Source organism: Bolinopsis microptera, chromosome 11 (genome assembly GCF_026151205.1).
Source record: "Bolinopsis microptera isolate Bmic1 chromosome 11, MBARI_Bmic_1.0, whole genome shotgun sequence".
NCBI classification, from domain to species: Eukaryota; Metazoa; Ctenophora; class Tentaculata; order Lobata; family Bolinopsidae; genus Bolinopsis; species Bolinopsis microptera.
The window spans coordinates 10186806-10209564 of record NC_087082.1 but is presented as its reverse complement, the minus strand read 5'-3'; the positions used below and the strand labels follow the sequence as shown (position 1 = coordinate 10209564).

Sequence of the window (22759 nt, the reverse complement as noted above, 5' to 3'; positions counted from 1 at the left end):
AAAGATCATGAAGTATCCTGAAAATCAAGAAATGATCGAAGCACCTGATCTCTTCAAAGACTTCTTAAAGGTACACTGTTTGACGAATGAACAGCTGAATATATTTCACAGCGAGAAGAGATTTCTATGGGTGGATGGTCCTGCTGGATCAGGCAAAAGCGTAGTGATGTTGGGTAAAATAATTCACCTTGCACTTACAACACCACCAGAAAATAGGATTCTTTTAATGATGTCAGGAAATCATATGAGTCAACCTCCGAAGCGCTGCTTCAAAGTTCTGAATAGTATCAGGGAAGATATAAAATGTTTGGAGATTGTTTACGATTATAGCGAAGAAGAGGGTGATCTTAATTGTCTTTTAGATGAAGCTCACAGATCGTTATTACTGCGTGACGATACCAGTAAAATTGTAATACTGGTAATCACAAGATGCTTGGCCAAAAGTATAAAAACTTTCATTTCAAGATTTGATCACGTGTTCGTTGATGATCATCAAAACCTGGTGGATTGCATCCACGCTGATATCTACCAACCCAAAACTTTCATTACTCTATTTACCGTTGATGGAAACATCATTTCTGAAGGACTGCTCCCTATTATGAAGAATAGTGATAGAAACAAAACTGGCATCTGGATATTTTGTGATAAAGCACAGTCGATCAGTGAAGGGATTGCCCATCTCTCATTTACTAGACACTTTAATGCAGTCAAGGATGAATTCAGAAAATGTTTCGTGAACTTAGAGGAATTGTCAGTGGTTTTAAGAAACACATACGAAATTTCGGCCCTGTTATCGAAAATTAGAGAAACATTTAAAGGGAATTTTGTTGGTATGTGTGTGCCAATAAATTTGGTGCAACAGAAGAGTGGACATATTCTTCGGGGTCCTAAAGCTGTCATCTATTTACTGAGGGATGATAGACCGGCAGTCACAATGAAATATGTTCTGACCAAAGAAATTGAGAAATTGAAGGGATCTGACCCTTGCCTTAAAAACAAGGATATCTCGGTGATATACGACCTGACTGATGATGCCAACAACAATACCGTGAAATATACAGCAGACGCTATTATCTCTGTATTGGAGGGATGGAATTCCACCGAAGACCGGATAAACATGATTGCCTCAATAAACTGTCCGTCAGCAGAGTGGCCAGCCTCTATTTTTGTTTACAGATACGACACCCAAAATGAGAAAATTAACTGCAGTCTCGCTCTTCCAGTTCTTTACTCTGCTATTTCCAGGGCTAGAGTCTACTCAACAGTAATAATGTTCAATTATAAATCAAATGATTGTAGATATATTAATTCATTTTTTGAGGACTTGAAAGAGTGTAGAGACGTATGTAGGATAATTGAATATTAATTGAACTGCACACCAGATGAATAAATAATATGATGGGAATATGATATGGTACGTCAAAATCTATGCTGTACAGTGTACACTGTACATTGTACAGGTGTATGTCCCAAAAATATCAGGATGTTTTTAAATTTTCAATGAATGGCCAATTTTGTGTCACATTATGCATTTGATTCCTCAACATACTCAAAGAAATCTAATATTTTCTTCCTTAAATTTGACATCTTCAATTATTGAATGAATTATTTGATTATTATTCGACCCACAAAAGAAAGGTGTTTCATTCATTCCCTTCGGATGAACATTTTAAAAGTTATCCAATAAATCTTTGAAATAGGCATTCAATTGTACTAGCAGTAGCAGGAACCAGTCTAACTCTAAAATGGTGTCAAAAGACTGCAATAATTATTTATTTCGCGATTTTGACACCACTTGCACTAAATAAATGGTCAAAATTTTGGGCACTAAAATTTTTATTGCTTTGCCAATTTTTATTTTTTTATACTGAATTGACGGCCATTAAAGCATTTGAACCAGACTTCCTGCGGCCCGAATCATTTAATAATTTAATTACTCACAAAGGAGAACTAAATACAATCGCGGCAGTTAAACCTCCACACTTGCACAGCTAAGCTCCACCGTTTAGCCCTTTCCTTATTCCTTACATCTATTTCTATTTTACTAAACAACTCCGATTATTTAGGAGCAACCTTACATTCTACCTACTACTAATTTCTCAAGATGTCCACATGTTTTACTTTCATCGTTAGGTTGATGCACAAGATGTTGGCTGGCCAATTATGCTTAAATTAACTTTTCTTAATATTAAATTAATGTAAGCATTAACTTACATTAATATTCATTAAGAATCTAGGAAAGGCAATTTCTGGTAGCCACTATTGACACCATTGGAAATAATTTTCTTGCAGTTAAAAGCAACAAGTCCCATCAACACTATACACAGTCCACTAAGTCCTGTCATTATTACAAACAGGTTAAAGTCCAACAGGACTTTGTTTTCGTCAGCTAGTTTTGCCGCCACCGCCAAATCCACATTCTTCTCCGAGATACATTGAGAGGTCAATGAGGTGGACTCATTCATTGGTTGTACATTATCATTATCGTTACCTCTTGTAGAGACAATGACATCATCCACTGTAGAAATGATGACGTCATCGTTTGTGGTATTAGTTCCGAAACACATTGCAGATCGGTCACACTGTCCCAGAGTGCCCCGGACAATTTCAAGTAGCTCATCTCTCGTACACCCCTCCTTTGATGATGCACACGCCGTTATCTTTACTTCTCTCTCATTCAAATATATCTTGATAATATCCTGTTCTGATGATGAGTTCCTAAAGACAACGAACCCCATATTAGTTGCAAAAGGGTCTAGCTCTCTCAGCTTTGTTGTTCTATTCCAGAAGTCCTCCTTATCCCAAGTGTAGATAATATTGTCCTGATCCTTGTTGATACCCAGCAGGGTGATAAGGGGGACTATAGTCTCACTATGAGCGAACCGCAGGGCGGTAGAAAATTCCTCACTCTCAAACTCTCTCAACACATCCTTCAGTACCACACATGACAGTTCGTAACCAAGTTTGTTAGGATAACTGGATCTGTAGTATTCGTTAAAGTCACGTGAGTAGTCCAACAGAGCGAAGGCTGATCTCGGGATCAGGTCACAGAAAGAGGAGTTGTTTGACTCGGTTGGAGACATGTGCTCAAAGTTACAGAGGTTGTAAAGACCCTCTGCGTCCTCTACTGTTAAAGAGAAACCGGCTCGCTTGGATATGGGATCTAGGACTAACTTCTTGTATTTCTCTGATTTCTGAAGTTTAGTTTTTTCTAATCCTCCGTTCTTAGTCGTAGGACAGTTTGTAAAAGCGGGACAATTATCCATGAAGCGTAAAAGTTTATCTTCATCCGCACTTTCAATCTCAAGTCCGACAGGCTGAAATCCGTCTGTAGATAGATTTGTAGGTGACGAGAATTGATTAAGAGGACCCATACCTTCAAAAATTCCAAATAAGAAGGAGGCAGCACTTTGACTTGCTCTAAGAATGTTGGTACTCCTGATATGATATTTGGTTGGATAGTAAGGCGGGAAGAAGGCAGGAAACTTCTTTTTGTATCTTTGAGCTAGATGATAATGTTCCAACATCCCTTGCGGCACCAGATGACGATCTGGAAAATAATATGGCCGTTTCCAGGTCCGTAGCCAAGGAAGCCTTTCGATTCCTTCGTCCTCCAGCAGAATCTTGTCCAGAAATTTCTCCATCGATATCACATATTCAGCATTCAGATTTCTACTGCCGTGTCTAGCAATAAGGTAAAACCTAGTTGGGACTAGTTGATCACTCCATTGAACTTTAGTTATGTCACCTCGAGAATATTCGTACGGGGTGTGGGTTGAGAAGTCCTTATATGGTAGTGTAGGGGGGAGGCAGGAGAGTAAGACTAAGATAACATTAAACATTGTACCACTGTTGTGGTGAGCATGTGGTAGAGATAAAAGTGGTGAAAACGTCGGTACTTGGCGTAACCCTGAATAGTGAGACATAAAATAATTGCCCACAAAAAGCAAGATGTAAAGTAAGAAATTGAGAACACGTAAAGACCTTATGTTATGTTAAAGGTAACTTATAGTAATTTAATCTAAGAGTAGAAATATGTTAACGTTTGTAACTGCGATTGAAGCGCAATTTACAGATATACAGAGTGTCCATTGATATGGATAGTTCCTTTTAGCATGCACTTCACAAATATCAGCAAGAATTGTCTTACTAAACATAATATGTATCTACTACGGAAAAAATGACTCAGCTGCACACATAGAACAAGACTTATCAACTATCAGGTGTATAACGAATATTGTAAAATCCTACACAAGGTGGAATTGAACAATGTTTGTGCCCCCTCATCACACTTGTGTCCTTTTGTTTGTAAAGGAGCACAGACAAAGGATAACATCAAGTGATTGTGTGTGATAATACTGTAATTTACCTGGGGACCTCAGGCTATTATATTTATGTCGATAATCAAAGACTAGAGATTAGGCGGTATGACAGGCTGAGCGGCGCCCAGTAATACTGTAGTCAGTCGGCTGTTTCGTACCTACTTTATCGGTCGATATTTGACCAAACATTAAAATAAACGCTGATTATCTTAAAATTTATTCCGCTTTTATTTTTATTCCCACTCTCGATTCCTTGCTAGCAGTCCGGTTAATTTAGTACCTTTAGTGGGTCTCATTTAATCATTAGCTCTAATTAAAGAACCTCTCAGTCTCACCCTCTCAGATTTTCACCGCTCCGTTCATTTTTATAGCTTTATTATTTTTATCTTTTTACTACACTTACTAACACGTGCATATTACAAAGGAGCAATAGTTTGCGGAGGCATTCTAGAACGATATATATTTTAGCTTTCAGTTTCTGTTTCATTATCTTAAAATTTATTCCGCTTTTATTTTTATTCCCACTCTCGATTCCTTGCTAGCAGTCCGGTTAATTTAGTACCTTTAGTGGGTCTCATTTAATCATTAGCTCTAATTAAAGAACCTCTCACCCTCTGCATATTACAAAGGAGCAATAGTTTGCGGAGGCATTCTAGAACGATATATATTTTAGCTTTCAGTTTCTGTTTCATTATCTTAAAATTTATTCCGCTTTTATTTTTATTCCCACTCTCGATTCCTTGCTAGCAGTCCGGTTAATTTAGTACCTTTAGTGGGTCTCATTTAATCATTAGCTCTAATTAAAGAACCTCTCACCCTCTGCATATTACAAAGGAGCAATAGTTTGCGGAGGCATTCTAGAACGATATATATTTTAGCTTTCAGTTTCTGTTTCATTATCTTAAAATTTATTCCGCTTTTATTTTTATTCCCACTCTCGATTCCTTGCTAGCAGTCCGGTTAATTTAGTACCTTTAGTGGGTCTCATTTAATCATTAGCTCTAATTAAAGAACCTCTCACCCTCTGCATATTACAAAGGAGCAATAGTTTGCGGAGGCATTCTAGAACGATATATATTTTAGCTTTCAGTTTCTGTTTCATTATCTTAAAATTTATTCCGCTTTTATTTTTATTCCCACTCTCGATTCTTTGCTAGCAGTCCGGTTAATTTAGTACCTTTAGTGGGTCTCATTTAATCATTAGCTCTAATTAAAGAACCTCTCACCCTCTGCATATTACAAAGGAGCAATAGTTTGCGGAGGCATTCTAGAACGATATATATTTTAGCTTTCAGTTTCTGTTTCATTATCTTAAAATTTATTCCGCTTTTATTTTTATTCCCACTCTCGATTCTTTGCTAGCAGTCCGGTTAATTTAGTACCTTTAGTGGGTCTCATTTAATCATTAGCTCTAATTAAAGAACCTCTCACCCTCTCCGTTTGGAGATATTCCTTATTACGCTCTAAGTTATTAATTTTCCTTGTGTTTGAATCCTGTCACTTTTTAACTGTTTTTAGTCTTTATTATTTTCGGCCGATTTTCGCACTTTTACACTGGGTCATCATTCATAATTTCTGGGATTGAGACGACTTATATCAGCATTTAAGGAAGAGTTTGCTTGTCTGACTTACTTCATTAGACACTTCTGGTCAAGAATTGAACAAGAACCACATTCGAAAACTGGAACATCTGAATGACTCCGCAACCCAGGAATCAACTACTCAGTTATTAATATTATCGCTCAATAATCGGTTTGGTATCGACGTTACATACTTTATTATTTTTTTAAAAAAGCTGATTTTAGAAACCAGGGAATTAAAGTTACCCTCCTAAGGCTAACATTAAATCGCTGATTTTATTTATATATATCACTTTTTTTTGTTCTTTCTTTTCCTTCAAAACATTCCAGTACATTGTGCAGAAAGTTGGAGATGAAGCCGTAGTACGTACATGTAGCATTGCACTGGATCGAACTTGCAGAGTGTGGTTTCCTCCAGTCTGCGCCGCGCGCTTATATAAACATACGCGGCGCAGATCGACTGGAGGAGATTGCACTGTGTAGGCTCCGGTGTAATGTGATATGTATGTACTACGGCTTTACAAATTTTGGAAGCATGTAGGGATATATATCTGATACCAATCGTATATACTAAAAATACTCTAGCACAATTGTAACTGCAGTTTTACAGAACTCTAAATGCTTAATGAACACTCTTGCAGGTACCACCCGTATTCACACTCAGACCTGAGTTTAGTCATTTTCCGATACGAGATTGGGGACGGGTTCTATAAACAAACAAACAAACAAACAAAATAAACGCTTGAATGTATCCAAAACCATTAACACGAATTGCGCCTCTTTTTTCGTTATGCTGGACGCCAAATGTAAATTTACATTCACCACAAGCTCCGATCAGTTAACGTCATAATATTATGCTTTAAATACGGGGGCTTGAAATGATTGTGGAAATTGTTAAGAGAAAATATCTTGAAAGTTCTGTTATGATTGCATGAATAGAAATGAATGTCTTTAATCTTTATACAGTTCGATCATGCACATATTGATTTGTCAGATCGTTACCATTGTTCAAGATGTCAAATAAAACGACAAATATTAAAATGCAAGGCAATTCATGATGTTGATAAATTGCAATTTTACGAATTGTAAAGACGTGTAATGTTGTAAATGTAAACTAGCACATGTGTTCGTGCTTGCAGATTCCATCAGGACATAGTGTCGTGCCCCCAGGACAGCCATAATCTCCACCATCATCTCCACCATCATCGTCACCGTCATCTTCACCGTCAGTACAATATTTACATGTCTTCTGGCAGTATTCCTCGGCTATTTAGTCCCCTGCTGTCATTTCCGCCTCCGGCGGTCGCGCGCTATTGCAAGCGAGAGGGCTATAGACATAGTTAGAGCAACACATCGCGCCACAAGCCAAATATTTATCAACATCTTGACTAGCTACGCGGTCCTTTTCCGCATGCGCTCGCGCTTTGCTCAAAAATTGACGTCGTCAATCAATCAACATCAAGATTTTAGTTTTACATTTGACCTTTATGTCAAAAAATCTCTGAATTTTCAATCGGTGGTCGATGTTACCTGAGGGCCTCAGGCTTCGTCCTTACTTCGTCACAGGACGATCGGAGCTCGAAGAGCGTAGAGAGTGCTGGCGTCGTCCTGTAATGGTCGACGTATTTTTGCTTGCTGGGATCCGGCCGAATGACGCCACATGCAACGTGTAGGGTAAAACTAAAAACGCTTCCCTATATGAGATAATATGACAAAAATTGTTTTGGTCACGTGACCAGCCAATGACATTGATATTTCGCTTCTGACGGTTTGGTGGAGGGTTAGGGTCAACGTTTATACATTATAGGGTCAAAGTTAGGACTAGAGTTGTACACTATTGACATTGTGAGGGTAATGGTTAAGGTTTATCACTAGCGACCTTTTCATCTGATCGACCACAATATCGCAAAATGCTATGTTGTATGTCACGTGACAAATTTAGCCGAGGCTCGGAAGTCGGAAGTCGGAAGTCAGTGGACTCTGTTGGAAGCCGGCGGACTCCGAGCGGACGCCGAGCCCGGTGGACTCCGCCGAGCTCCGCCGGACTCCGCCGGATTCAAGTCCGGCGGAGAGGTCCGCGGCTGATCTGCCGACCTCTCCGCCGGAGTCCGCCGCGGAGTCCACTCCACATCCTGGCTTAGTCCGCGGCGGACACTCCACCGACCCGCCGCGGAGCCGCTCGGAGTCCGCGGCGGACTTTAAAGTCCGCTTGGAGTCCGCTTGGGTCCGCTTGGAGTCCGCCAGAATAGTTTCGAGTCCAAACGAAATATATTTTGGCGGAGCTCCGCCGCGGAGTCCACTCCACGACGGATAGTGCCACTTTAAGTACTGTATTTAATCTGCCTCTAACTTTCATTCCTCTATACTTTTTGATATAACATATGACACTGATAAAAATACATCAATAAGATCATCAATGATGTCTTCAATAAAATTTCTGGTAATAATTGTTCATCTAGGCCCTGCTCAGGTCAGAGTATCAGTACAGATACAGTATGCCACATGCTCTCCAACGCTGACAGATACATTCAATACAAATCTACCAAGGTATTGCAAATTTGAAATTAATTTGCTGATATTATCCCTCTACTGAAAGTTGGGGCCTTGTCAAACATTCCGTTCACTTCTTGATTAATAGAGTTAATAGGTTGTGTACAGCATATTTAAGAGATGGGTAAAATGTACATAATCCACGTTATTACAAGGGATATTGCAAGAGAAAGCTACAGTATCATGTTTAACACCATATATGGGATAATAACGTCAATATCATTTACTTTTTGTTAAAGAACCGTTTCACTTTCATAGTCAGGTTGATGCACAAGATGTTGGCTGGCCAATTATGCTTAAATTAACTTTTCTTAATGTAAAGTTAATGTAAGCATTAACTTACATTAATAATCATTAAGAATCTAGGAAAGGCAATTTCTGGTAGCCACTATTGACACCATTGGAAATAATTTTCTTGCGGTTAAAAGCAACAAGTCCTATCAACACTATACACAGTCCACTAAGTCCTGTCATTATTACAAACAGGTTAAAGTCCAACAGAACTTTGTTCTCATCTGCTAGTTTTGCCGCCACCGCCAAATCCACATTCTTCTCCGAGATACATTGATAGGTCAATGAGGTGGAGTCATTCATCGGTTGTACATTATCATTATCGTTACCTCTTGTAGAGACAATGACATCATCCACTGTAGAAATGATGACGTCATCATTTGTGGTATTAGTTCCGAAACACATAACAGATCGGTCACACTGTCCCAGAGTGCCCCGGACGATGTCAAGTAGCTCATCTCTCGTGCACCCCTCCTCTGATGATGCACACGCCGTTATCTTTACTTCTCTCTCATTCAAATATATCTTGATAATATCCTGTTCTGATGATGAGTTCCTAAAGACAACGAACCCCATATTAGTTGCAAAAGGGTCTAGCTCGCTCATCTTTGTTGTTCTATTCCAGAAGTCCTCCTTATCCCAAGTGTAGATAATATTGTCCTGATCCTTGTTGATACCCAGCAGGGTGATAAGGGAGACTATAGTCTCACTATGAGCGAACCGCAGGGCGGTAGCAGATTCCTCACTCTCAAACTCTCTCAACACATCCTTCAGTACCACACATGACAGTTCGTAACCAAGTTTGTTAGGATAACTGGATCTGTAGTACCTGTCCAGATCACGCGAGTAGTCCAACAGAGCGAAGGCTGATCTCGGGATCAGGTCACAGAAAGAGGAGTTGTTTGACTCGGTTGGAGAGATGTGCTCAAAGTTACAGAGGTTGTAAAGACCCTCTGCGTCCTCTACTGTTAAAGAGAAACCGGCTCGCTCGGATATGGGATCTAGGACTAACTTCTTGTATTTCTCTGATTTCTTAAGTTTAGTTTTTTCTAATCGTCCGTTCTTAGTCGTAGGACAGTTTGTTAAAGCGGGACAATTATCCATGAAGCGTAAAAGTTTATCTTCATCCGCACTTTCAATCTCAAGTCCGACAGGCTGAAATCCGTCTGTAGATAGATTTGTAGGTGACGAGAATTGATTAAGAGGACCCATACCTTCAAAAATTCCAAATAAGAAGGAGGCAGCACTTTGACTTGCTCTAAGAATGTTGGTACTCCTGATATGATATTTGGTTGGATAGTAAGGCGGGAAGAAGGCAGGAAACTTCTTTTTGTATCTTTGAGCTAGATGATAATGTTCCAACATCCCTTGCGGCACCAGATGACGATCTGGAAAATAATATGGCCGTTTCCAGGTCCGTAGCCAAGGAAGCCTTTGATTCCTTCGTCCTCCAGCAGAATCTTGTCCAGAAATTTCTCCATTGATATCACATATTCAGCATACATATTTCTACTGCCGTGTCTAGCAATAAGGTAAAACCTAGTTGGGACTAGTTGATCACTCCATTGAACTTTAGTTATGTCACCTCGAGAATATTCGTACGGGGTGTGGGTTGAGAAGTCCTTATATGGTAGTGTAGGGGGGAGGCAGGAGAGTAAGACTAAGATAACATTTAACATTGTACCACTGTTGTGGTGAGCATGTGGTAGAGATAAAAGTGGTGAAAACGTCGGTACTTGACGTAACCCTGAATAGTGAGACATAAAACAATTGCCCACAAAAAGCAAGATGTAAAGTAAGAAATTGAGAACACGTAAAGACCTTATGTTATGTTAAGGTAACTTATAGTAATTTAATCTAAGAGTAGAAATATGTTAACGTTTGTAACTGCGATTGAAGCGCAATATACAGATATACAGAGTGTCCATTGATATGGATAGTTCCTTTTAGCATGCACTTCACAAATATCAGCAAGAATTGTCTTACTAAACATAATATGTATCTACTACGGAAAAAATGACTCAGCTGCACACATAGAACAAGACTTATCAACTATCAAGTTTATAACGAATATTGTAAAATCCTACACAAGGTGGAATTGAACAATATTTGTGCCCCCTCATCACACTTGTGTCCTTTTGTTTGTAAAGGAGCATAGACAAAGGATAACATCGAGGGATTGTGTGTGATAATACTGTAGTTTACCTGGGGACCTCAGGCTATTATATTTATGTCGATAATCATAGACTAGAGATTAGGCGGAATGACAGGCTGAGCGGCGCCCAGTAATACTGCAGTCAGTCGGCTGTTTCGTACCTACTTTATCGGTCGATATTTGACCAAACATTAAAATAAACGCTTGAATGTATCCAAAACCATTAACACGAATTGCGCCTCTTTTTTCGTTATGCTGGACGCCAAATGTAAATTTACATTCACTACAAGCTCCGATCAGTTAACGTCATAATATTATGCTTTAAATACGGGGGCTTGAAATGATTGTGGAAATTGTTGAAAGAAAATATCTTGAAAGTTCTGTAACGATTGCATGAATAGAAATGGATGTCTTTTATCATTATACAGTTCGATCATGCAAATATTGATTTGTCAGATCGTTACCATTGTTCAAGATGTCAAATAAAACGACAAATATTAAAATGCAAGGCAATTCATGATGTTGATAAATTGCAATTTTACGAATTGTAAAGACGTGTAATGTTGTAAACTAGCACATGTGTTCGTGTCTGCAGATTCCATCAGGACATAGTGTCGTGCCCCCAGGACAGCCATCATCTCCACCATCATCTCCACCATCATCGTCACCGTCATCTTCACCGTCAGTACAATATTTACATGTCTTCTGACAGTATTCCTCGGCTATGTAGTCCCCTGCTGTGCACCAATCCTTATCACAGGTTGGATGACTATCTTTGCAGTTAGGATCAGGGATAGGATCAGGACGTGGAGGGGAAGTAGGTTCCGGTTTGGCTTTGTCATCGTCAACAACACCAGTACGAGTCAGACTGGGATAACTGCTGTGATTCCACAGATGACAGTTGTGGTGGTTTCGTGTAAACTTCACGTATCCAGCATCTCCCCAGTATTCACCCCAAGAGTTCTTTACCAGAACGTAGTCCTTAGTGTATCCCACTGCAGTGACTGCATGGTTAGGATATCCCCTGCACGTGTGGTCTGTGAAGATTCCATTGCTGTAACTTTGGAATCTGTTGGTGACCTCAAAGGCTACAGCAAGAGACCCGTGTGCCAGAGCATCGATGTTAGACTGTTCACTTTGTGCAACGGGAACATTCCCTGCGATTTTTGCGGCGATCATGGCATCAGGCTTGATGGAAGCCTGGCAGTACCCATCTTGTTGAGTGTATGGGTAATCTGCTGCCCTAGCAAGTCGTCCTCCAGCTCTAGCTGAATATTCGTAGGCATCCTTCATCCAACCTCCCCTACACCCGTTTCTCCTTCCTTCGTAGACACAGTCCAGATACTCCTGCTCAGAGAAGGTCTTCAGAATTCCAGCTATTCTAGCGTATCTCGTCTCCAAACCACCAACTGCTCCGAAGGTCCAGCAGGATCCGCAAAGCCCTTGGTTTCTTACAGCAGTCACTTTACCTTCATCAGTCCACAGTTTTTCATCTGGGGTCTTATCATTTTTAAGACCAGAGTTTATTTTAGGGAGAGGGTTTGGTTCTGCACCGGTAGCGTTAAACCCTAGCCAGGATTGTTTCTCGGATTCAGTCAACGTGGAGAAGAAGTTAAGAGCGAACGCTGCCGTCTCTCCTTCAGCAGAATTTTCTTCTGCCACAAACTCTGCACTTTTTCTGAACAGTCGGAATCTCATTCGATCTTCAGCTGCTTGAAAAGAGAGTTGCTGCTCGCCTTTAAAGGAATTGTAGAGCTTCAGAGTTTCCACAGGTGATCGTAGAATTGCTCTAAGCGGGGACTCCTTAGCCAGGGCAGCTCCGACAAGGAATAGGAAGAAGAGGATCTTCATTTTGTCTGCAATACTCGAACGTTTCTGTTGGTCTGTACTGATATCTCACGATCTAGCTCGACCCTTAAATATGTACCCTGATCCAGCCAGATGGACTACTAATCAAGCAATTCTCACTGTAGAACAATGCAAGGGTGTTAGGTCCATTGACGTCTCCTGAGTTTTATTCCTTAAACTTCATTAACGCTGTACTTAACACGTTTCCATTTGATTATGATATGCTAATAGTATGACTAATATTTTGGACTGAGGGTTTGTAAAGTTGAAGTATATTTTTCCCAAGCTGTAGAACCCGTGTCTTCACGGAAAAAAAGACGTACAGAAACATCTGTCAGCTCACAGCCATGTAAAAACATGTACAGCAGCTCTAAAATTAAATTAATTAAAAGCAGCTGACTCTCTTTGTAGGGTATTTGAATGGAACACTCCTTTTAGGTACAACTATTTTAGGTACAACTTGAACTTCCCATTATTTATTAATGTCCGTTCAAAGAAGGTCTGATAAGGTAGCTTATCTTACTATATAAAGCGAGAAGATATATATGGATGGATGTGTTTATCCGTACCATTTTACTGACACCACGGCATTAACTAATTTAACGCGACTTTCCGCAAAAGCCGTAAAAGATATACGAGAATTGCGGCAAATTAAACACCATAATGTTTCTGCTTAGCTCCTCCTCTACTACAAGCTGTTTAGCTACTGTCTTATAAGGGTTTCGTGCGAGATGACTGCCCGCGATATCTTCATTTCATACAGTGAAACAAGCTGGTATGAACAGTACAAGAGTACAAGGCTACAGTTACACAAACTTACTACACATTCAATCGAAGGTATAGCTAGTTCCTCAAGATTTACTGTTTAATCTTAATACTAATAAGTTTGTTTTGTTTCTGGTCTATGAACACATTATCACAACCATCTGGAGATCGGTTAACACCGAGCAGCTTAAAGGAAGAAACGTTCGTTGTTAAAACAGCTTCTGCCAAAGAATTCTTACAATCAGACAATGAAGAATCTGAGACCGCGGATAGTTTCGTAGACAGTCTTACTGTAAAAGAAGGCTCAACACCTCTCACTCGAGTGACACCATATTTAGAGCCGGCAGCACCAACTCTCGCAGAGGAAGGAGTACGCGGAAACAATCCTGATACAATCCATCAGGCACAGAGTCCTGTGACTGACAGAACCAGCTCTCCGCAGTTTGAAGAAAGGTCGGACACTGCTGCTTCTCCAACAATCTCTATCAATGATCCAGTCCTCAACGGAGAGACTCCAGCTAGTTCTACCGGCCCAATTACACCCAGCACTTACGTTAGTGATGAGTCACCATTTGCAGTTAACCTCAACAGAGCAGACGGTGTGCCATCAAGAGTTAGCACTTGTTGGCCTGGTACCTGCACTGATTGTTGTTGTCATGGTTACAGCGAGGGGGAGGAAGATGAAGATGCTTGTTTCCCTTTCTTGACTGATTTCTTTAGATGGCTTCCATTCTTTACAGTGTTTAGAGTACGCAAAAAATCGCCGGTTTCACTCATTTCGCCTGATCCGTCAATTAAAGGACATGATTTAGAGACAGAATACCAGGAATCTGCTGCAGGTGAAGAGACAGAAATCCCAGTGAAAGTTGATAGTAAAAATGAACATGAGATAGAGCCGATACCAGATCATACGAGCTCTTGTTCCAGTAGGTCCAGTGCGTGGACACTGACACGTATAAAAGCGGAGATCATTGTCGACAAAGCGGATATTGAGGTGCAAGATTTTTCGGTAACAGAAAATGCTTCTCAAAATACTGAACCTCCGTCGGAAAGTGATCCTACAAACATACAACTTTCATCGGATAACATTTCCGAGATGACTGAAACTTCTTTCAACATAAAGACAAATCCAAGTGTATCGCCAGAGACGTTACAAGTACAACCTGTTGGACCAGTCCAGTGGAATGAAGTATTCAGCTTCAAGGGGATCAAGAAAAAGTTGTCTCTTTATAAAGAGATGTTGTTATCACCATTTGTGGATGACAATGAAGGTAGAGGCATGCCTTCAGAAGATGCAGTAGAGGACCAAACACCGAGCCCTGTGGTATTTCAGGAGCCAGGTCCGACGAATCTAGTGTCACCAATTGGAGATCCGGACGAATTTGAGAGACCTGACGATATTTTCAGTGACACCAAGAAATCAAAGAAAAAGGGATTGAAATCCAAAATCAAACGCTGGTTTAAGTTTAACTTAAGATCAAAGAGAATGAGACAGAAGTACAAGTCAAAGGACAGTCTCAATTAATATAAATGCAGGGAGCAGTTATATTGCAGATAAGAAACCGTTTTTCAAAACTTTTATGAGCGATTTAGCTAACTTAATTCCTTGTCTTTCACCAAAAAGAGCTTGAAGATCCAATTTACAAACCGAATCTGATCTAGTCTAAAATAGTGACATGTTTCACTTGACTATTAAAAAAAGAAGAAAAAGTTATTCTTTGTAGTTCAATTTGTAGTTGTACGAAGGTGTTCCAATTTTGAAATTAGTTTGATTTTGATCCGAGTAGTAATTGGGAAACCCCTGCACTGAAATTTAAAAATGCCTTTCCTTAATCGATACGATTTGTATACCCATTTTGGAGTAAATCAAGTTAGTAAGTTATCATGTAGCATCTATGGCGAAAATGTGAAATGGCAAATAATATTTTTGCCATCGAGATGCACATTTCAGCAGATTCACCATATGGTGAAAATGACATTCCCTAATGCATTACTTTATATGATGCACATTTCAAACACCGAAACCTTACTGACTGTACCTCTAGTGCCCACCTAAAACTATATAATCTTCATAAATTCTCTCAGCTCCTCTAATAAGCTTTAAAATTATGCTTTTAGTGGAAACGATTACAATAATTATTGTGTGCCACTTAAGTGGCATTAACTAATGTCGAACAATTAATGATAATGGCATAATCATGATAATGAATTATTGGCAGCTATCAGATACTATCCCACACGCCATTTCATATCATGACATCATTGTTATGGTAACAACCCCTAAAGTTAAACGAAGCATCCTGTCTCTACATTCCGTCACAAGCACGCAGATATTCGTCACTCAGTACAAAAGATCGAGTTGCAGTTTTACATAGTCAGATCGATTGCTTGCCACTTATCGCGTGCATTGTCTCTAGAAAGCGCGCTAACAGGGTGGATTATTTTTAGAATTTAAAATATCAGATCAGAGCATATAATATCAGTACTTGCGAGACGGACTGCAGTTTATTGTCAGTTGACGTTGCTAAGGGCGAAAACAAGAAGCTCTCTCTCACTCTCACAGATAGGTATCTAGTTATATCTTGTTATATGTTGTATTGTTTTGATATTATCTCATTATTTATTTGGTTTGGGCATCTTTCTTGTACAAGGTAGTAAAGTACTGATGATGATGGTGTACTACAGTTTGAGTAGTTTGTGTCTGCTGTAAAAGTTGAGATTATCAGAACTTGCCTTAACGTGATGTTAAAGTCATTCGATTTTATTCCTCATATTTTTAAACGTTGACGGCGAACTGAGGAATGATTTACTTTCGGCGGTTGCACGATATTGTGATTTGAATCATAAAAGTTGCGGGATCGTGTAATTTGCTACACCTTAACAGAACCTTTAAGTTTAATAGTAAACAGAGCACAATGTTTGGATAATTAAATCCAGGGTAAATTTGAGCAGATTTGATGCTTTATTCCTGTTATAAAAAGTCTTACTAAAGTTCCAGTGGTGCATGAATAGCTAAAAAGGGTCAAGCTCGGTTCAGATTATTAATTATTTCACTCCCTACTCTTTCAAACTTCCATCAAACTTCTGCTATATCTGAGCTTCCGGAAAGCACATATAAATATCAAAATAACATGGTTCCTATTTAAACACGTATTTTAACGTCCACGCTGATTTTTTCCACCCATGAAATGCTTTAGTGACTCTGCCTCGGGAAATGCATGACTCTCAACCATCCTTGTTCAAACGTTTGAAATACTACAGAGTATAGAGCACCATCCCCAAACTAAGCTAAACTCTCCAAATTCTTTCCCATCCATTCTCCCCACAGAAAGAAATGGGTTGTGGATCCTCCGTTGCAGTACTTCCTGAACATGCGATCACGTATGATAACGAGATTCTAGATAAGGCCGGCTCCAAAGATGTGAAGTCGAGTGAAAGTTATGATTCTGGAGTCGGGTACGAGCTCGGATCTAAAGAGTCTTCGTCAGTAAGTGATGACTCTCTGCCAGGTTCGTTTTAGACAATCAATCGCTTTTTTAAAATGTTATTTGTAAAAGTGAACTTGATCAATGAACACAATAAAACCTGTGCACCCTGGATTTTAAAAGATTGATATTTATTATAATTTATAGAACTTATCCCTCTGTTCACTCCTCATACCCAACCTCCTCAGACATCAGACACTTGAATGGTCCCACGTTTGCGGACAGGAAGCCACTTCCACCTCATCCGTTCGAGGCCACCTTTACAGAGAGGCGGTTCCCTTCCCTCCGCCTCCCCAACGAGGTCAACAACGAGGTGGAGAACATGCTCCAACCTAAAGATAAATCAGCAGGTCAGCATCTTATATTATTTGTAGTTATGTAATTTAATTTTAAATAAGTTGTAATTCATCTCGTTGACTGGTATGATTTTATTTTCATACAGCTATTTCGTGAATCGTTGAATTTTTCTAGAATATTGTGATGATTATGATTTATGATCAAATGATTGTTGATGTACGTCAATGAGCGGCTATAAATCATTGTTGTGACTTTCGGAAGATGGCGTACTTCTTAACTCGTCAATTGATCGCACTGATTATGCAGATAAACATATTTCTCAGAGATTTTGATAATCAGGCGTCTCTTCGCAGTCGATGCTTGTTGATTAATAACGCGCTTAAAATTCACTGCATGTTTAGATGGTTTAAAACTTGAGGAAAGCTAAATGAACTCGAGTAAGTCGATAATGTGCAATCGGCCGATCATGAACATTCCAACTCTCAATGGATGCAAATACAGGGAGAACAGAAATTACGATACCATCAATTCGTCATTTATCAAAATCTTTGAGCGATATCGGACATCGGTTGATAATTGACATAATATTCAAAATCAAAATGTAGTCAAGGTTTTTTTTCTTACAGAAAATTTGGAGTTCGTTTGCGAAGAGTCAGAAACCACACAAATCGCTTTTATTGAGTCCCTGCCACGCCCTCCGACTCCAGGTTCAAAATCTCTGAGAATATGTCATTTGGCGTGATTTTTATATTAATATGGGGCCCTTGGTTTAATATTAATAACTTAATTTCCAAATCATAAATGTTTAATAATCAAAGATTCACACTAGCAGTTGATAATTTTGAATCGATTTGTTAAACCGCCATATCATCCCTCAGAGTTTATGATATCTGGCCAGCCATTGAGACCACTGAGGGGAATGCCTGTAAAAGCTAGTTCATCGAAGAGAAACGATATTGAGACAGCTACCATTCAGGCTAAGAGACAAATCGTTCCTGGCACCCCGAAAGGAGATCGTCTCCTCTACGATCTTCACCGTAAGTTCTAGCTACAGGAGATCATAGTTAATGACTTAAAGTTAAAAGATCGCTGTGTGGAACTGTTATTGTTACCAGTATAAACGAAAACAGTATTACTAATAACAACTTGTCTCATGTTACGTTACCTGTTCTGTTGTTGACACAGTCTTATGAACCAATAACTATGATTTTATTCCTGGATAAATACCTCTAAAACATTTTACACTTTCCTAGGATCAGCAGATCACGACACACAAATAGCAGCCCGACCCCCAAGCAGGGGTGGACTTGCTTTCGACCTAGTCTTCGGAGAGGAACAGGTTAGTCCCACCATATATTACTCGTGTTTTACACATTTTTAGCCGAGAAATAAATTACATATTGCAACCAGTACTTATGATACACTGGATTACTTATAACTGGATTTAGGGCCCTCTTTATTACAAAACTATCCACTATTAGGAACTTCAAGATCGAGTAGAGAAATTGAAGAAACGTCAGAAGGTCAAAGCTCCTAAAACACACAGGAAAGTGACTAGATCACAGGTGCAGAAGAAACTGATTGAGGCCGAACTCAGGCGACAACAGCAAACGGTATGTTTTTACTAAATCAGTTCTACTTATAACGAACTTTATTTATCTAGAGCGTAGTTTCATTTGATAAAATCATAATTTTAACATTTAAACTTAAAACTGCCGTATTTTCATATTACAATTCGTTAAACCAATTATTTTTCACAGCTGGACACGATCACCAAATTGTCAGAGACACATAGCAACGTAGATGAGATCGGACAGAAAACCAACAAAATGGAGGAAATGAAACGCATGGAAATGAAACGAGTAAGTTTGGTGTAAGATACAGCAACAATATTTTGTGCTGCTTTTGTGTTAGATATTTAGTTCCAAGTCATATAGAATAAGAGTGCTCATAAATAATCCACCATAAACCACCAGGCTCAACAAGAAGCGATGGACAAAGCACTGGCTGCCCGAAAGCAGCACCTTACCGAAATGAGGGATCGTATCCGAGCTAAGAACGACAAGATTAAGCACGCCAACCAAAACAGATTCGCTGGAAGACCTCCTACCTCCGACGGAAGGAAGAGCTCCACTCAGCTGCCATCTTTACTTGGATTCTAATTTTCTAATGGGTGAGTGGAAATGGTTGAAGGGGGTTGGGGCGAACTTTTGGTTTTTGGTATGTTGGATATGTTGGATATATTAAGAAATGGATGACTCAGGGATTCGTTATATCGTATCGATGAAGGATTGGAGTAAACTGAAAAGGTTATGGAAGTTTATAATGAGATTTACAGTGGCTATGGGAAAAATGGGATTTACAATAAGTAAACTGGATATTGGAAGTTGTTTTAAGCAGATGTACTGCTGTATTGTAATTGTATGTTAATGAATTATTTGTAGACATTTTGTACTTTTGTATAAACACTTGAGACTATTTTGTACACCGAAATATTTGCGAGTATGTTTTTATTAACACCTGGTCGTTTAACGCATTTAGACAACTCTATTTTCTAAATTCTAAAAATAAAATACATTAACAAATGTAGTCAAAAGTTGTATAAAATCAACGTAGCTAAAAATAAAAAAAATCTGAAAAAGTAACCAAAGTCACATCATACATAGTATCAATACTTATAGTGTTATTAACAATAATTATCAATTAATTTAATTTACATTTTATCCATTTTTACATAATTATTTTTTTGATAAATCCCGTTATGCCATAATCAGGAGTAGAATGCTTACGGCCAAGTCTTTCAGTGATTGGTTTAAGGCCAATTAAAGTCTTCAATCGTCCCTCCAAAATAAAGAAATCTAGTGCATTATTTTTATCAATGAAGTCCAAGTGAGTGACTGCTAAGGTCTCCTGAATTTGGATGCATTGAACAGACCCTGTTCAATTTCACGATGAAAATGTTAATCGCACCAACACTACCCTGCAAAATATAAGCTGAATCTCATACTCACTCCCCAATCTCAACTCATAATCATTCTTCACTTAACTGGAGGTATTAAGACTGATAAAGTTCCACTGAGGATATAACAACCCACGGTACTAACTCTCAGCGTTTCCCTGAACATTCTCCTTAGAAGAATCCTCCTCACTAAGATCCGCCAACTCTTTAGTGATCCTATACAGCTCGTACGCACTGACTGACTTCTTCTCCCCGAACATGTCCTGTATTTGGGCATGTTTCTCAGCTTCCCTCTTAAACTTGTTCAGGTGCTCTATCCTCTCCCTTTCCTCCTCTTCCCCTATATCCCACAAGTCTACTGAGGAGCCGGAGGATCGGATTGAGAGGGGTTGTTGGTTTATCTCGCATCTCTCAAAGTTAGAATAGCTGCTCCTCCGTTCGTAGAGGGGCGAGTTGTAGGACTTGTGTTTGGAGGTGGGAGAGCTGGTGAGACTATTTTCAGCTGAAGAGTGCGCAGAGTCTGCGCTCAGACTCTCTAACAGGCCAGGTCGTTTTGACTGCTTTTGTAGCTGCTCTTCTGCTAGCATCAGATCAAACTCTGCTGTGGAAAGCTTATCCGACAGGTTCGTGCATTCTCGACCCTTCAATTTGTACAGGCCGTTCAGCTCTTCAAAGCTTTTCTCCAAAGACACAAACCGCTCCAACAGATCCATATAAGCCTGGTCCTTCTGCTTCAAACAGTTCTCAGTATTGTCAAGCTTCTCTTTAGAAAACTCTATCTTCTGCGTCAGTTCATACTCCACAATATCTTTATCTAGCTTCACAGACCTAAGCTGAGTTTTCATCTCATCAACCTCAAACTCAGTGTTCTCGATAAACTTCTCCTTGTCCTCCAGCTGATCGTCAAGGTACTGTATCTGTCCCTCCAGGTCCCGTATCTTGATATCAGCCTCCTTACACCCGATACACTCCTCCGGTGCTTGCTCCTCCGCGTAGTAGGTAGATGGGACCAGCTCGTCATCAAAGTACCCCTGAACCTCCTGATCGTAGTCGTAGTCCTCCTCAGGAGCATGGTAAGAGTGGTACCTCTGCAGGGCTGGGTGGCTCTCTCTCTTGTCCTGGACATCAGACATGTCGTGGTAGGACATGGACCGTCTCCGGAGAGTCTTGTTACTGTCCACACTCTCCATATGGTGGTGTTGGTATTCCTGGGTGAAGTCTGTTACACTGTTAGCTCGGATCGTCCTCACTGTCGTGTCCAGATCTTCATCATCCTCCTCCTCATCGTCGTCATCAAAGTTGGGGTGATCAAACACTGAGTCAGGACGTCTCACTTCAAAGACGGAGTCAGTTCTGGTGGTGTCTGGAGAGGTCCTGGCACTGTCCACACCATAGAAACTGACACGTGACCTAGTTGCTCCTGTCACGTGTCTCAGGTTCTCTAACACGGGCGTGTTGTGTCTCAACAGAAAATGTTGTGTACTAGCGTTCTCTATCCGCTCCTCTGCCAGGTCGTTCTCTATCCGGTATATTTTCTGAGAGAGATACTCATTATCTTCTCTACTCTCCTCGAGGTGCTCATTTAACAGTTCAACCTCCTCTGTGTACGCTGCTATCTGAGCTCGTAGTTCCTCGTTTTGTTTCTCAATGTCTGACCTGTAGTGGACATCGTAGTGGCCCAGTCTTGACATACTCTCCGGTTCATTGTGACATTTTACGACCTGGTAGTTAAATAAATTAGACGACATTAACTTGACTAGTGATTATCAATGTTCGAGAAAATTGAATTGTAAAACATATGGATATAAACATTGGTGATTGCGAACATTGCCTCAATGAATCGCTTTTTTAATCTTTTCATCTACCGTACTTCCGGCATCGCGGTTAATTACAGACAATGGCTTGAGAGATGATCGAGGCTGACTAAACTTATGGCTCATCGTATTGCTCAAGCTACAAAGTACAAAGCTACAAAACGCTAAAAAGCTATAATAACACAGTACACACCAATAAACAAGTGGTTTTACTGCTGGTCAAGAAAGCAGTATAGCGACGTTTTGACACAAAGAAATTGTACGTAGGATAATGTTAGCGGTTTAAGAACTTTCTATAGTAGACTTTTGTCATTAAACGGTTTAGATTTGGTGAGCAAAAATACAAACATTTCGATCGTTTTATCAAGCATATGGATATTAATAATAGCCAAAAATATGCCGCAAGGCGATCACTTCTCTAATATTGAGATGTGACAGAAGAGTGTCACATATGATAATATAAGGGTTTAGCACTACTAAAGTATGAAGTAGGTATACAGTGGTAGAGTGGGGTGGAGATGATGTTTTTTGATTGGTTTGTAACATCAACAAACCAGGATCACAGAGCGCATGTTTGTGGTTTAACAGCTGACGAGTAACAATGTAAGAAGTTTACTGAGATTGTTTGTGTATGTTAGAGCTGTGTTATAGACACGTCATGACAACAGAGGAATAGTCAGTGCTGCAATTTGG

General features: G+C 39.7%; 4 protein-coding genes across 5 annotated transcripts; 1 reads left to right on the top strand and 3 right to left on the bottom strand.

The window, feature by feature from the left end:
- Nucleotides 1–2112: 2112 nt before the first annotated feature.
- On the bottom strand, nucleotides 2113–3932 carry LOC134823258 (multiple inositol polyphosphate phosphatase 1-like). The gene has a single exon (XM_063834654.1). The coding sequence runs from the start codon at nucleotides 3924–3926 to the stop codon at nucleotides 2226–2228; it is 1701 nt and encodes a 566-aa protein (XP_063690724.1). The 5' UTR covers nucleotides 3927–3932; the 3' UTR covers nucleotides 2113–2225.
- Nucleotides 3933–8806: 4874 nt separating this feature from the next.
- Nucleotides 8807–9955, bottom strand: LOC134823620 (multiple inositol polyphosphate phosphatase 1-like). The gene has a single exon (XM_063835152.1). The coding sequence runs from the start codon at nucleotides 9953–9955 to the stop codon at nucleotides 8807–8809; it is 1149 nt and encodes a 382-aa protein (XP_063691222.1).
- Nucleotides 9956–11333: 1378 nt separating this feature from the next.
- On the bottom strand, nucleotides 11334–12807 carry LOC134823049 (digestive cysteine proteinase 2-like). The gene has a single exon (XM_063834399.1). It carries the CDS (start codon nucleotides 12747–12749, stop codon nucleotides 11469–11471), a length of 1281 nt encoding a protein of 426 aa, XP_063690469.1. The 5' UTR covers nucleotides 12750–12807; the 3' UTR covers nucleotides 11334–11468.
- A 3144-nt stretch (nucleotides 12808–15951) lies between these two features.
- Nucleotides 15952–19812, top strand: LOC134822922 (uncharacterized). Of its 2 annotated transcripts, XM_063834199.1 has the most exons (9): nucleotides 15989–16078; nucleotides 16840–17020; nucleotides 17185–17346; nucleotides 17920–18000; nucleotides 18172–18330; nucleotides 18547–18632; nucleotides 18775–18906; nucleotides 19054–19155; nucleotides 19270–19812. In XM_063834199.1, exons 2-9 carry the CDS (start codon nucleotides 16846–16848, stop codon nucleotides 19453–19455), a joined length of 1083 nt encoding a protein of 360 aa, XP_063690269.1. In that variant the 5' UTR covers nucleotides 15989–16078; nucleotides 16840–16845; the 3' UTR covers nucleotides 19456–19812. The 2 variants fall into 2 exon arrangements, with proteins under 2 accessions (XP_063690270.1, XP_063690269.1); XM_063834200.1 differs by lacking the exon at nucleotides 17920–18000 and having other exon boundaries at nucleotides 15952–16078.
- Nucleotides 19813–22759: the final 2947 nt, after the last annotated feature.